The sequence below is a fragment of the Prionailurus bengalensis genome, chromosome A2 (genome assembly GCF_016509475.1).
Source record: "Prionailurus bengalensis isolate Pbe53 chromosome A2, Fcat_Pben_1.1_paternal_pri, whole genome shotgun sequence".
Lineage (NCBI taxonomy): Eukaryota > Metazoa > Chordata > Mammalia > Carnivora > Felidae > Prionailurus > Prionailurus bengalensis.
Genome location: NC_057348.1, coordinates 87,001,624 through 87,017,256, shown reverse-complemented (window position 1 = coordinate 87,017,256; position 15,633 = coordinate 87,001,624). Strand labels below are relative to the sequence as shown.

The 15,633-nt window shown below is 35.2% G+C and overlaps 1 protein-coding gene across 1 annotated transcript in view; it reads left to right on the top strand.

The window, feature by feature from the left end:
• Positions 1-15,633, top strand: part of SEMA3E (semaphorin 3E) — a 243,916-nt gene that overhangs the window by 176,778 nt on the left and 51,505 nt on the right. The window contains exon 5 of the mRNA XM_043588729.1: positions 13,159-13,252. Coding sequence (XP_043444664.1) covers positions 13,159-13,252 — 94 coding nt within the window. The remainder of the gene's footprint in view (positions 1-13,158; positions 13,253-15,633) is intronic.

The following is a 15,633-nucleotide window of genomic DNA, read 5'->3' as shown; positions in this document are numbered from 1 at the left end:
ACAACTGGCCTGCAGGCTAACAGCCGTAGGAAACGCAGGAAGGGAGAAACACAAGTCATTGAACCTTGCACCCAGGTTGTCTCCCTTTCCAGACTTCCCGCAGGACTCGCATTCCCTTCCTCTCAGGTGGCCGAATCACTGATCAGATAATACAACATTTATACCCCAGTTAAATATGTGAGAGGACAGAAGTAACAGGAGTCAAGAGGACACTGAGATACTTAAATGGAGAAATCGCTCACCTCGTTTCAAGCCCTACCAGGCTGGTAGACACCTTTTCACTCCAGTGATGTGTACATAAGAATCCATGAACCGCGGGGCTTAAAGAAAAGTTATGAACCTAAAATACTGTAGAACTGGAGATAGAAAAGTATTTATTAAAGGAATGGAGATAGAATGTAGTTTTTGTCTGACCTCCAGGTAAACTCAGCCAAACGTGAGCTCTAGGAAATAAGATATCAAAGATGCTATAAAGACTGGACACAAATAGAACACAGCTTCAGCATTGGTTCTCTAGTTAGGATTATGAAGAATCATTATTTTCAGCCTTAGTTTATTAATATTCTATATTTTCCTCCATAATTACAAATTGATTTAATATTAATGATATTGTTTCAGTCCTTTATAGTCCTACAAGTCACTGCCCACTCCTTTTAAGGAAATTAAAGAACTGAGTCAAATTGAGAGCAATTTTTCAACATCTCTTCAGTCTCATTCCCTTCTCCAGAGGAAACCACCACCCCTGATTTGGGTTGTGGCTCTCTCACCTCTTATGTTCTCTATGGAAGTGCTCAACCCAAACTGGTAATACTGGTTCAATGTGTGTGTATGTGTTTATATTCTAGACCTGTAGGCTTAAAATCCCAGTCTCCTTTTGGCTAATTCGAGGCGATGTCAGTGTCCTTCAGTGTCCTCCTCCATAAAATGAGCTTATAATAGTATTCCATGTATAGAGTCATCATGAGGATTGGAGTAATGTAAGTAAAGCACCTAGAATAGTGCTGGACAAATAGTGAATGCCAGGGATCACCAACTCTCATGGTCACCACCAGCCAGAGCATCTCATTCCTTTACGCTCTTCAATGGTTGGTGTCAGTCATTGCCATCACATGTTCGTTCACAAATTTGAATTCCCAGCTCTCACATAGCTTTTGATATTTTATATCTGATATCTTATAAATGACTTCCTGTCATTTAAAGTTTCCAAATCTGGGGCACCTGTGTGGCTCAGTCAGTTGGGCGTCTGACTCTTGATTTCAGCTAGGTCATGATCCCAGGGTCATGAAATAGAGCCCCGTGCCAGGCTCTGCACTAAGCGTGGAACCTGCTTAAGTTTCTCTCTCCCTCTCCCTCTCTCTCTCTGCTCCTCCCTTGCTCATGTTCTCTCTCTCTCAAAATCTCAAAATAAATAAACATTTTTTAAAGTATCAAAATCAGTAAATCAGACACATTCCTAGTATGAAATTTACCATGTTTCCTTAAAAATCAATTATTTCATTCTCTTCTACTATGAAAAGAGTAATTGAAAAGAGTAAGATATTACTCTTTTCTTTTTCACTCAAGCTTAAAACCTCAGTGTTTTGTTGTCAGCCTAGCTTTCCCCCAAGTTGAATTAGGAGCAATGCTTTTTTATAGCTGTATCTTTAAAGTACCTTTCCAATTCATTCCTCTTTCTGTTCCTTCTGCCAGAACTATTATTATCCCTAACCGCTCCCACGAGTTTCCTTACAGTCTCACTGGCTCTTCACTCTGGCTTTATCTCTGCTGTCAAATTAACTTCACTAAACAATAAGTCTTTTCAGAACATTCATGATTTACCATTGCACATCGAGTGAAGGAGGTCTGAGTGCCTTATCTCAGACAGCCCGTGTTCTTCATTGTGTCTCTCACCTACACTCTATCTTCTCTCCTTTGCTCATTAAACTTTCCCTGTACAAGTTTGGTTACCATCAATCAGGACTCCTTACTCCTTTCTTACCCACCCCTTCATCATGAAGTGTTTTTTGTTTTGTTTTGTTTTGTTTCTCTTTCCAGAATATCTTCCTTTAGCAGAATGATTAGGAAGGTTGGGAATTAGATCTTCCTGTTAATAGCTATATAAATCTGGGTAAGTTTCTTTATATCTCTGAGCCTCAGGAACTTTATTTATAAAATAGGATACAGATATCTATCTTATCAGGTTGTAGTAACTGTGGAATAAACAAATAAGCAGTGTTATTATGGGCACTTGGATGGCTCAGTCTGTTAAGTGTCTGACTCTTGATTTTGGCTCAGGCCATAATCTCAGCGATCATGAGATCAAGCCCCATATCAAGCTCCATAGTGAGAGTGCATGGATTCTTGCGTGGGATTCTCCCTCTCCTTCTCTCTCCCTACCCCTCCCCAACTCATGTACCTGAGCTCACGTATGCTCGCTCGCTCTCTCTCTCTCTCTCTCTCTCTCAAAATAAATAATGAAAATAAAACTTAATATATATGTCTCATTAGGTTGCAGTAACAATGAAATACACAAATAAGCTATGTTCTTAAAACAATAACTGACATGTAGAGAGTTCCTAATAGAAATCTTCACTAACTTTAGTTTTTTTGTTTTGTTTTTTGTTTTGCTGAGAAAAACATTTCAGGGTATCACCCCTCCTTCCCTCAGCCTAGACCACTCTACCTCCAGTACTAAAATTAGGTTCCAAGTTCTTGTTCTCATCATAGTTAGTACCTTGTTCTAGGACTTTTCACACTGAAGCACTCATTATAGTAATTATATTCCCCCTCTACACAGCCTGAAAGATGTAGCTCCTGTCCTGTGATGTTTTTTGGAGAATCACTATACGTTTAAATACCTATGTTAGAGATTTGTAATAAGCAATACAGGAGAATAGTTAGGTGAAAGTGTTTTGTATTTTAAGTGCTCTGCAGAAGTGAACTTTTATTACTTTTGTAGCACCTTGCACAGTGCTTTGCAGAGTTGTGAAGTGCGCATTGAATGAAATATACATTGAAAAGATATCTTAGCGTATGTTAGGTACCGTGTTTATTCTCCATTCCGTTATCACTGATGATGTGATCTTAGTGAAACATGCTTGTTGTCTCTTTTAATTGTATTATATCTCTGTCTCATCTGTATCTACAGGCATGGACCTCCAAAGAAATCATTCAAAACAAGAAACATGTTAAGAATATGCTCACATCCCTTTTATGTTTGTGTAATAAGCTGATGTTAGTGGTTTGATAAAGGGAGGGATGAGATGCCAGAAGAAGGGTGGAACATACACCCTCACTCTCAAGGTCATGGAACAGGCCTTCCCACTTCAAGTATATGGCAAAGTAAGCCGTGGCCCAGGAATCATCAAATCAGAAAGGGTTTTAATATTATCACCTTTGAAAATGATTTTGGAATACTCTTCTCTAACTGTATAAGATTTCTACAGTAGAGAATCAATTCCTCATATGTAGACTTCCTCTTTCCCCAAGAGAAAGCCAGGAATCCCTTAACCTAGACTCTCCTAACCATGGAAGACTTTACCCATTCACTCTATTTTCCAAAACTGCCTTTGATGACACCATTAACTCCAAGAGCTGTATGGGTCCAGCCAGGACTGAGTGACAAATCAGCTGTTAAAGAAAGTGTCCCTTCCCTTGCAGCTGTCCTGCTCTTACTGTGCAGATGGTGAATTTATTTTTTCTTTTACCAGCAATTCTTTTCTTTCTTCTCCACACAGGACTGTGATCCTTTGTGATCATGTATGACTCAGTCAGCAGTAGGAACACTCATAAGATTGAGGAGTTTTCAAATGTGTCCAAGGGAAAGGGAACAGGGATTCAGAAATCAGGACTTGCTCCAAAGGCTGTCTGTATGCTAAAAAGGGACTATGACTTCCTTCCCATGAAAAGTAGATATTCATAGTTTTATAAAAAGCATCTTTGTCCTCAAAAAAGAATCTTGCTTTTTGCTTCATTGTGTGTGGTCAGAATAACAGTGAGAGTAGTCAAATCCAGAGGTGGACAGGAAAAATAGTGTCGAAAAGAAATCCAGATCTTAAAGCTAACTGGAGTTAAGATGGATCTTTTCTTTTTATGTGTAAATGTCTAAATAATTACCTCCATCCTTCAGTTAAATTTTTTAAGGTATACATGAAGTTTTCTTCATGATTTTTTCTAGCATTCTCTGTTGCATGTTGATATTAATATTAATGTTGTTTATAATAAGGAGTATTTTAATACTAATATCTCTTAATATTTTACATGTTAAAATATATAAATTCTTATATTGTCAAATATGTAGATTATTATATAAACATATAAAAATTATCATATATGTACCATGTATTCTAAGAAACAGACTATAATTGCTCATTTATGGTATAGCAATTATTTTATACAGTGTATAGAGAGTATCAGAAGTTAAACCCTGTTTATGCTGAACAAATATTTACTACCACGATTTTTTTCCTACTAAATTTGCCCTAAAATATCTACACAGGATAGAAGTCCTTACTTGCTTAAAAGATAGCTGATTGTACTCACATTCCCTAGAATTCTTGGCATTTTATTAAGCAGCTGAGATTAAGAAATCTAGTAGGTCATGATGCCCATTACCGCAAAACTCTATTTCCTTCAGTCTTTTTATATGTAGACCTGCTTTGAACATTGTATAATTTGTTGATGTAAAGAGATTCCAAGTGAGTGACTTAGTAGTTTATTACAGAATGGTGCTTCAGTTTCAGTATGAGTGGTAAATTTAGGAGCAGATTGACTGGGTGGTCCAGGCAAGGATTGGCTAGAAATACTGTAATAGATTTTCTATCACATTAAAGTTGACTTTTTCCAAAAGCAAACACAGATGATCTTGAGGTAAATGAAACAAATTACAACCAGTAATGTCCTTATTACAAGACTGGCTCTGCTTATTTTTCACGTAATTAAAATACCAAATTTCTTAAGCTCAGAACTAGATATTTAATTGTAATAGGACATTTCCTAATGTGGCCTTATATGTCCAGCAAATAGTCAGCATCCAGATCTTTATTTTCTTAGGTTTATTTCAGTCTATTGCTTTTATTCTCCTTATTGATAAATAAATTGTTTCATCTTTGTCCAGTAGATACCTCTTCAAGTCGACATCCCTCTTCTAAGCCTTGTGATATAACTCTAATAGTTTTCTTAGCTTCTTCGCTTTGTAGAATAAAAAGATATTCTAAGGCCACTTTGTACATTTATGGCACCAGACTATTTTTTTTTAATTTATTTTGTGGTCTTTATTGATATGTATGAGTTCATTATATAATAAGGAAAGAAGAAACCCTTTTTTATTTGAGTGAAATAATGTTTATGGTTTTCCCATTTTAAGATTTTTTTCCCCAAAATCTTTAAGTTACATTATTTATCCATCTTTCTTTTATGCCTCCTGGATTTTGTGTCTTGTTTTAAAAGGCCTTTCCCACACCACACTGAAGGATACATACCAAATTTTTATGTCTTTTTCTATTCCTTTGTATAATCCTATTTCCTATGTTTAAATTGTTGATCAATCTGGAATTTGGCTATAGGGCTATAGGACATGAGGTAGTAATCAAACTTTATTTTTTTCCATATGGCACTCCAGTTGTCCAAACACCATTTATCGAATAATCCATCATTTATCCACAGTGCTTTGAAATACTATCCATATTAATGTGCATTCTTACACTTATGGCTTCTCATAAGGTAGAATAAGGTTTTAAAGTTAACTGCAAAACATCAGAAAACAAAAATAAAATAATACTGAATGAAATCAGCATTATGCACCATCAGGTTTGATATGAAATCTGGTTGCAAACCCTTGGATATAGTAAGGGCTCAGTTTTCTTCCCATATATAGTTATTTCACATTCAGATTTTCTGATGCTTTTAGTTTCTTTTATATTAAATTCCTTCCTCTGATTCTCACAACAGTCATAGGAGACAGCAGCATGGAAATATTATTTCTTCTTTTTCACAAGTGTTGAAATTGAGGTTGAATGGGGTTATGGGACTTGAGCCATAGATCAAATCAGAGGCTTTTTTATCTCCATGTTAGATTAGCTCTCTTTGGAAAAACATTTTTTGACTCTTATTTGACTTCTTATTCCTATTCCTATTTTCATTCTCTTCCTTCTTCTTTTTCCTAGTAGTTTAAAAGATAACATTAGAGACTTTATTTCTGCCATTGAAGTGGTGTATTTGCCTAATATGATTCAAGTATTAAAATATAGTTATTAGTTATTGAACTATATTTAACATATTAATAAAAAATTAACTAATATGTTAGTGGTAGTCACCTGTTCATTTTAGCGTTTCTGTTTGTTAAATTTACAATTAGAGAGGATGCTTTGCTTAATTTTATAGGGTTTAAAAGGAGTAGCATGCATCATGTTTCCTAAATTGAATATTGACTGAATGCTTGAGCTGTCATAGGCTTCTTAAATGTTGGTTGAATTACCCATTTGTATGCATAATCACAATACATTGGAAATAATGTTACAAGAGATATGTAGCACAGTCTGTGGAAGAAGGTTTGCATAGAGAAGTCTTGGAGAATATCAGCAAGAAGGCATCTTTCAACAGTATTTCCTCATTACACAGGGTTTTTGTGTTGTAGAGAAAAGGAAGAATTGAATTCCTTTTTTCCCCAAGGGAAAATGTAATAGAAGAGCTGTGGATATTATCATACCTACAACTTTAAAGAAAGTCAGTTAGCTTGTGATGCTAGAGTTTTGATTGGAGGGGGGCGGTTTCTGGAGGGAGAAAAAAACCTAAAATCAACCTGTGAAGATCCTGAACTGCCGTTCTGGAGATGAGACTTTATAACAGCGAGGAGGTACCTAAGAGAGAAACATGGTTGTATTGGAGAGGGTGATAAAGAAGAGGTTGACGCTGTTTTCTAATAAAAGTAGGCTTCAGGACAACATAATCAAAGTTGGAAGAGTATTTATTTCTAGTACTCTTACTCCACCAGGCATACATTTCTGGTAGACTGTGCTAATAGTGTGGAATTTAAGAGACTGTTGGAATAAGATGAGGGTGAGGAGAATGGAATCATGAAGTAACAATTAAAGGAAACACAGAAGGGGGGGGAAAGATTATTTTTCTTAAAAATACAGGTTAAACAAATGTTTATTTACAAATTCAGCATAAGAAAAGTGAGTTAGAATTTTACCTTAGATGTATTATATGCCTTTTAAAAATGTTTGGTCGCATTTGCAAGCTATTCCAATAATGTTAAAGGAAACAAAACATTTAAATATGTAATTTAATAACTACATTACGGTATTTTTTTCTTTAAATAATTCTTCATATACATATTCAAACCTTGATTATGCATGAATTACCTCGTAACAGACACTCAGCCATGCCCGCAGCACATCTGTAATGCCTTCTCCATCTCCATTGGTAGGTAGGGTAGATAATATTGTAGAATGAATATGGCACTAGAAGTTAGAAGATACTCTTCTAGATTTGCAAAGCACCACCCTGCCTCTGATTTCTCATCTATAAAAGGAAAATAATATTTGTGAACAATATTATTGACGCTTTTATACTTCATAGACTTATTTTGAGGGTGAAACAAAATAATGTAGGCAAAAATGGTTCCTAAATTTTAAAGTACTATACAAATATGACATTATTTTTTTAGAGATAAAAATGTAAAAAAAAAAAAATTAAAATGCAAAGCTGTTAGCCTTGGTGTCAAAACATTTACTTAAAATTTCAGTCCCTTTTCATATTTTTTCTGCTAGTTTATTGAGCCTTTGGGAAATGTTTCCAATATACTTTAATACATGTTTTTATTGATTGGCAGAAGAAAGGAAAAAACTATGTAGTCATATTTAAAGTTAATTTGATGCAGATTATTAGATAGCTATTATGTAAAGAATTAAAGTACATGATATGGTTATTCTAGACATTTACATATCAAAACTGCATCTTTTATTTTTCATTGTTGATGAGTACATGTATATGTGCCTTGTGTATTTTACTGCTTTTTCTCTAACCATTAGAAATAGTTAATAAAATAGGAAATTATTTGATTTGTTTTAGAGTATTTATAATGTTCTTTTTTTCTCTGACATCTTTCAGAATATACTATTGACACTAAGGGCACAAATAGTTCATCAAGCTGACTTATTAATGGGAAAATCATTTCATTTAATGGGCATGACATTTAACACGTGATATGTGCAGTAACTCACATATTGAAAATAGCTTACAGCAGGCTTGCTGGATCCTGAGCGCTCCCCTCAAGGCCTAAAGGGAAAAACTGTCCTGGAAAGACTTACCGTTTATTCTTTAAATGTTATTTGAATAGCATGTGCATCTGCTCACGCATTTGCAAACTATAGGCCCTGCTTCCTCTCGAGCACAAGAGAACCCATTGAAAAACTTCCTGCCACACTGAAACAAAACGTGTAGCTCACACTTCTAATGCTAGTGATGTCTTGTAAATTTAAGCCACATTACTCACATAGAAATTCCAGCTGTTAAAACACAGATAATGGAAAGCCAGTGGAAGCACTGGCCAACATTCTCAATAAGGTTAAACACCAACGTTACGTATTCCTTGAACCATAAGTGCAGTTGCTTTGGGGTCATTGACAGTGTCACCGTGCCTCAAGTTTTCTGGTTGGTTTGGTTGCTGAATTCCACTTCATGGAAGAAAATGATATTACTCACTTTTTAGTATTTTATTGGATTGTGCACTAAATTAAACACTGCATTTAAGATTATAGTGAACTCTCAAGATAATGGGAGGAACTACTTAATTTGAAGTCAGCTTGATCTGTGCAGAACAAAGCTATAGAAGTTTGGAATTCGCCTGCATTGTGTTACAACATCAGCATTATCCAGTCTAGGATAATTTTTTTCTTTTTACCTCTTCTCAGCAATTTCAACATCTCTGTTGTATGAAATTGCGAAAATAATATATTGAGTCCTGAGGAACTAAGATGAATTGAACCAATGTGTCGTTCTGTCACATGTGGCTTAACAAGGTAAAGAAAGCCTCCGCTCTAAAAGCATGAAACAAAATATCAGGTAAATTATTAAAAACTACTGTCAAGTCAGTTATTTGATAAGAATTCAGAACTCAGTCTTTACTCCCAGCTCAGTGTTGCAGTTTCATGACCACACACCGCAGTATCAAAAGACATTCAGTAAAAAATAAAAATAAATCAGTCATGTGGGACAGGGAAGCCTTAACTAAAAAATGATTATACCTTCATGTCACACCTCCCTATTACTTCAAATTACATATTGTCATTAATAAGGTCATGGTGGAGAGGGTGCCTGAGTGGCTCAGTAGGTTAAGGGTCTCAGTTCAGCTCAGGTCACGATCTCACATTTCTTGAATTCAAAGCCCACATTGGGCTCTCTGCTGTCAGCACAGAGCCCACTTTTGATCCTCTGTCTCCCCTCCACCCTGTCCCTGCTTTACTCATGCTCGTTCTCTCTCTCTTTCTCAAAAATAAACCAACATTATAAAAAATAATAATAGGGTCATTGGGAATAAAACAAATACCATTATTCTTAAGTATTTGATTTTACTTTTAATAAATGCAGTGGAATATTCAATTATGTTATATTTATCCTAACCCTTAATACATTAGTACTGGCAAGAATTCATCATAAATCATAAGGGTATATATGTAAGTGTGTTATCTTCATTAAATAGTAGCTGGGGAAATAAAGAATATATCTTTTCTTTAGTTTTTTGAATAATGTAATAGTTTTACTAAACCAATAGCAATCAAAATACGGTGAAAAAATAGGACCATGATGTTTCTATATGAGTAGCCCTCAGAAACCATATACAACATAGGACAACATAATAACTTGTACATATTATCTAGTTTTGAATCAATATACCTATATACAGCAGTTCTGTGAGTTCTTTTAGATATAAAAGAAAATAAGCATGGGCAAAAAAATGTTTCTAGAAAAGTGGTATTTTTTCAAACATCATGAACAGTTGTTCATTTATTTGATACAGAGGATTGGAGATTAACATCACATGAGCAATTTCCTCAAGAAAACCCTGCAAACCAGTAGGAAGGAGAGTTAAACACATAGACAATTATAATACAGAAAAATACATGGTATAAAAGAGGGATTCATATGATGCTTGCAGGGACACAAAAAGGAAAAGGAAGAGATTCGACAGCAGGCAAAGAGATCAGATCAGGATTCCCAGGGGTCATAAAGTCTCTGCTGAATTTTTAATATTATATGGGCATTATTACCCAGAACACATTGAGGAACCTGGGAAAGAGATATTCAGAAACCTGCCAGTAGTTCAGAATGGCAGGTACCCACACTGTGAGAGCAGTTACAGAACCTTCAAGTGTTCAAAACAACTCTTCATTCGCTTGTTACAAATATTATAGTCTTCAAAATGCACATTTCAGTAGTTTTAAAATTTAAGAAGTATCGTGCTCTACAATCCAATTTGTCCTTGTCTTTTAGTTTTACATTATTTGACTCTTGGAGTATTGTTAACCAAGTGCTATGTATGGAAGAAATGACTATGTCCTCTAAAGATTTGGACCTTCCTTCTCTCTCTACATAAAGATAATGGTGTTTGTCTAAAGCAAAAGTCTTCCAGGAGTATATCGTTTTTTTTTCCTTTTTATTCACTAGTGGGCTAAACAATTAGAAACTAAAGAGTACATGCATTTTTTAAATTAAAATGATACGTCTGTCCCTTAAACTATTCAAAAATATGCATTTTTAATAGTGATGTAAAAGCAGGCAAAAAAGTTTTAATTTGACTTATTTTACAATGACTATACGTTGAGATAGTCTTAGCCATTAATCATAAAATGAGATACATATTTGAAATCTTCTGCATAAAAGAGGAAGCGATCTGTCAAGGTACATCCAAGTTTGGACATAAGGCATACAAATATTTGAGTGTCCGGCACTCATTTGTTCTCAGGTTTAAATTTGAGGTTATGTAAAAGAGTATGTCCTTTTACAGACTCACATCGAATGAAAAATTCCACATGAGCCTGGGTTCCACTTAGTTGTTTGCCAAATGTTAGGGTGGTAGGCATCTTTTTGAATGTAGGTTTCTGTCAATTCAGTCTACTCTTCAAAGCTGAAAACACTGATATGCCAGGTAATTGATACCTCAGACATGTGCTGAAATTCAGCAGTCAGCAACAGCTTCAGGAACCTAGTCATGATTTATACTTAAGAAACCTGTGATCTCTCTAAGAAACTGTGACTTCATCCCCATCACCTGACTACCCTTCTTTGAAGTTTGAGATTCTCTCAATCTTAGAATTCTTCGTTTGCATTTTCTATGTTTCATCTACTTGACAGTTTAAACTTAATATATTGTGCTGACTTGAATAAATAAGCAACATATTTGTTTTTCTCTTCAATTTTAGTGCTGAAGTTATCTAATTTTATCCATTAGGTAAATCACCTTTACCTGTCATTAGTGATAAAAAGTTGAGTTTCAGAATTTTGAAGTTATAGAAAGTCTTGATTTAAGAAAGCACTTCAGTCTCTTTACTGGTTTTCTATAACCAAATATTGGGACTTTTGACTGTGTTAGAAAAAATGTAAAATGTATGTCCTACCTACTTTTCTCAAATAATCCACAAAGTGGCAGTGTGACTAAAGGTCAGACGAGTATTACATTCACACACTTGATCTCTTTCTCCTTCATATAGTGCTGCGGGTCAGTTTTGCAAATAGATGAAAACTGTTCAGCACAGCTGTTAGGTGGGAGGACCAAGAATTCGGTCTCATTTTAACAAACTTTTTTTTCTCATGTCGTTGCAAATTGCTCACCTCTGAGGAGCAAAAACAAAAATGTCTCCAATTATTTATTGGTATTCTTGCTCTCTGCTAATTTGTGTAAAATGTAGGAGTAGGGAAAAAAATTGGACTTAAAAATTTTTTTTATGGCTTTTAGCCACCTCTGGGTCAGGAGCGTACATTTGCTCTATAGGCTGTCAATTCCCACAGGTCAATTCCAAGGATAAGACTGGAAGGTTATAGAAGTCAGGTGAACTCTGCGTTTACTGGAAAGGTTTTAGAACAACAGGATCAGAATGGTGATATTAGAAAATCAGAGACAGTAAGAAAAATGTGTCAAATAACAATTCAAGAGAAGGACAGAACAGGTAACATGGAGTAAGGAGTGTGCCTAAGAAAGTCAAAATCAAGCTTGAAAAAAGTGCTGGCAATTCTCAAAGGTTATTCAGGACATTAGGATTGTTTTTAGGTTCATAGTTTACAGATGCACAGGGCTATTCATAGATACCGATGGGCAGTATCAACAATATTCTATTGCAAAGTAGTGGGCTTTTTTTTCCTACAAAATTTTACATATTGATTCCTATTGTCACTTTTCCAAAGTACTTTTTTTTTACCCAAAACACTTATAGCACACTTAATAATAATTACAAAAATGTGCTGAGAGTTTTGAATTCCGAGAATATTCAGAGAATATTCTGTGGTTATGGGTTTGCAGTAGGAACCAATGTAGTAGTGGTTCTTCACAGAAATACTTATTTTCCAGTTTCATTTACGTGACATGAGTCTGACATATTGCTCGTAATGTGACATTTATTTATGCGTCTATATTCCAGTAATTATTTATGCAGCCATCATTCTCTAAATTATTAAAGTTAAGTGTCTATACAAAGAATATGTGATGAAGAATTAAAATGGAAATAATCAAAATTGATAGAAAATTTCATCTTTTTCTTTTACGGACGCTTCAAAAAAAATCAATAGTGGCCTTTCTGGAATAAAAGACCATTTCTGTATTTATCGCTGAACGTCCCTTTTAGTAACCTTTCTTCTGCAAGTTTTCATTTCTTTGGAGTATTTAACTGACACATCTCAAAGTAATTAATACTCTTCGCTCAAGTGATAAAAACTGCTAATAACTTCTTTCATTTCATCACCTGTATACCTACTAGGAAGGAGGGAGAGAATCCATGTGGGCCTGAAAACCCATCTATTTATTTACAAAACCGAGTTTGCTCCTAAATAACTTGATGTTACTCTCTGGTGCCCTGTTTCCGATAGCAGTTCTGTACAAGGTCAAGATGTTTATGTTTTCTCTGAGCAGTTAGATTCTTATTAAAGTTGGCAAATACATAACGGCTTGTCTGGTTTTCTTTCTAGGATCCCCTGTTTCATCTGGAACCACACAGGTCAGAAAGAGGAAGGGGCAGGTGCCCTTTTGATCCCAGCTCATCCTTCATCTCTACCTTAATCGGTAATTATTGTCGCCACAATCAGTTGGTCATCATATTGATTTTGAAACGTCAGTCCGATTCTTTTAGCATTTCTTAATATGTGTTGTCTTGTCATATTTATTTATTGGTTCTAAGCACGAGAATGTTAAATTTCAAACCATGCTAAATTGAGCCAATTTAACTCTAAAATAAGTGCAGCTGCTATAAAGTATGCCTGTCTCATTCTGAAAACACAAATTTCTACTTAGGACCTGATATAAAACACCTTGCAGTGTGCCATTTATCGTGCAAAAAATGCAGTTATAGTAACACTTTATAAAAACATCGCCAGCTAGAGAAACTGAACTGTTTTAACATAGGTTAGTTACTTATATTTTACTCTCTGGTTTCCGGGGAGCTTAGATTCTCTTCTTGGTGTCTTTCTCTGTATCAGTAGAAAGTCATCTCAATTGAGAATTAATGTTATTTATCTAAACTCCTGTTAATCTAGAATATAAACTACAGAGGTTGACCAGTTTAAACTTTGTACTAAATGTCCATATTGAAATAATAGAAAAAGCTGGCATGTCTGATGTAGATTTCCATTTGATTCCATTTAATTAGATGAGGTACCTGAATACCTCACTTAAGAGACAGTGAAATTTTTCTTTCTTTCTTTTTATCTTTGTCTCTTTCTTCTTTTTCTTTTTCTCTTATATTCTTGGGGTTTAAAAATGGCACACTTGTTGGTTGCCTGGGTGGCTCAGTCAGTTAAGCGTCCGGCTTCAGCTCAGGTCATGATCTCATGGTTTGTGGGTTAGAGCCCCGTGTTGGGCTCTGTGCTGACAGTTCAAAGCCTGGAGCCTGTGTCAGATTCTTTGTCTCCCTCTCTCTCTGCCCTCCCCCACTCATGCTGTCTCTCTCTCTCTGTCTCAAAAATAAACATTAAAAAAATTTTTAAATAGCCCACTTGTCAAAGTACTCCAGCACTGTGAAGATACAATGGAGGAGTTTCCGAGTGTAAAATTGAAGAGAGCTATCCCTGACATTTAACTGGGTGCCATTAGAAATCTGTTTTTTTTTCCCCACAGTGTTGTGAGGTTCTGTTATAGGTATGGCACAGACGTACAAATTTCTATTATTACACGTGCGCTGCTTAGAGTTGTATGCTGTTATTAGGTCATCCTGTTTGCAGAAAATGGGAAAGTGTAAAATAACATGTAGGGACATCAGATTCAAACTAAAGGGTTAACACTTAAAACTCCCCACTGAGAAATAATCAGAATACCATATCACTGATTTTGTGTTAATAAAGATATTCCTGTGTGTTCTAAGAACTTTATAGTCCCTGAACTTATTCCAGACAGTTGATTTTGATGGGCCTTGGATCCCAATCCCACTCTCTGTGCTTCCCTAGCCCAGTCACGGTACTTAAGTCCAAGCAAGCAGAGCTTTGTTGATACATACAGTTGACCCTTGAACAACATAGGTTTGAACTTAACAGGTCCAGGTGTATGCAGATTTTTTAAAAATAAATACAGTGCAGTTCTGAGATGATATTTCACATAGTAGTGAAGTTCTTCAGAAGGTTGAACAAAGATATGTAATATTCTTAAAGAATATAAAATTTTGAAGAAAAATAGTATTTTAAGGTAGCTGTGTTCCTCTGCTAACCTATTTGTGTGTATGTGTGTGTGTGTGTGTGTGTGTGTGTGTGTGTGTGTGTATGAACAAGATATGAGGAAAGGAGAATTTAAATATGAAAATAAGATTGCTAAGTAAGTTTAAACTTTAGTTGGAATCAAAATTTGGGGGGGTGATACTTTTGATGAATGCCAGATCCATAAATGTTAGAAATGGCAGCGTATGAATTAAAATACATGTATTTGTTAAACAGTTTTTGTTTCTAATGCTTTCAGTGCTTTGTGGGGGGGCAAGTTCATAGATTGAAAATTGGAATATGTTTGGAATAGATTTTCTTATTCCATTTTCTGTACATCTTGCACAGAATGGGACTTCTATAAATATTCACTGAATAGAGTCAATATCCTTCAACAAACAAACCAAAAACAAATTTTGAAATATTCATAAGAATGTTATAAATGATATTGAAAGTTGAAAATTACAGAGTGAACACTACATCTGTAGAGAAATCCCAAGGTTAGAACTCCATTTATTTTTAACATTTCATTTAAAAGGTTGAAACACTTTATTCAGTCACCCTGCCACTCACCACTAAGCCTCCCTGGAGCTTATTTATGCATGAAACCAGGAACTTAAAACTGAATTTTTTAAGAGGGGAAATATTACTGGAGGGACATTTCCAAGTGAGTTTCATTGAACTTCCAAATCAAATTACACTGTGCCGAAATGTGAAGTGCTTGCCATCTGGGTGGCTGTTTCGCTTATTCAGAAGAGAAAT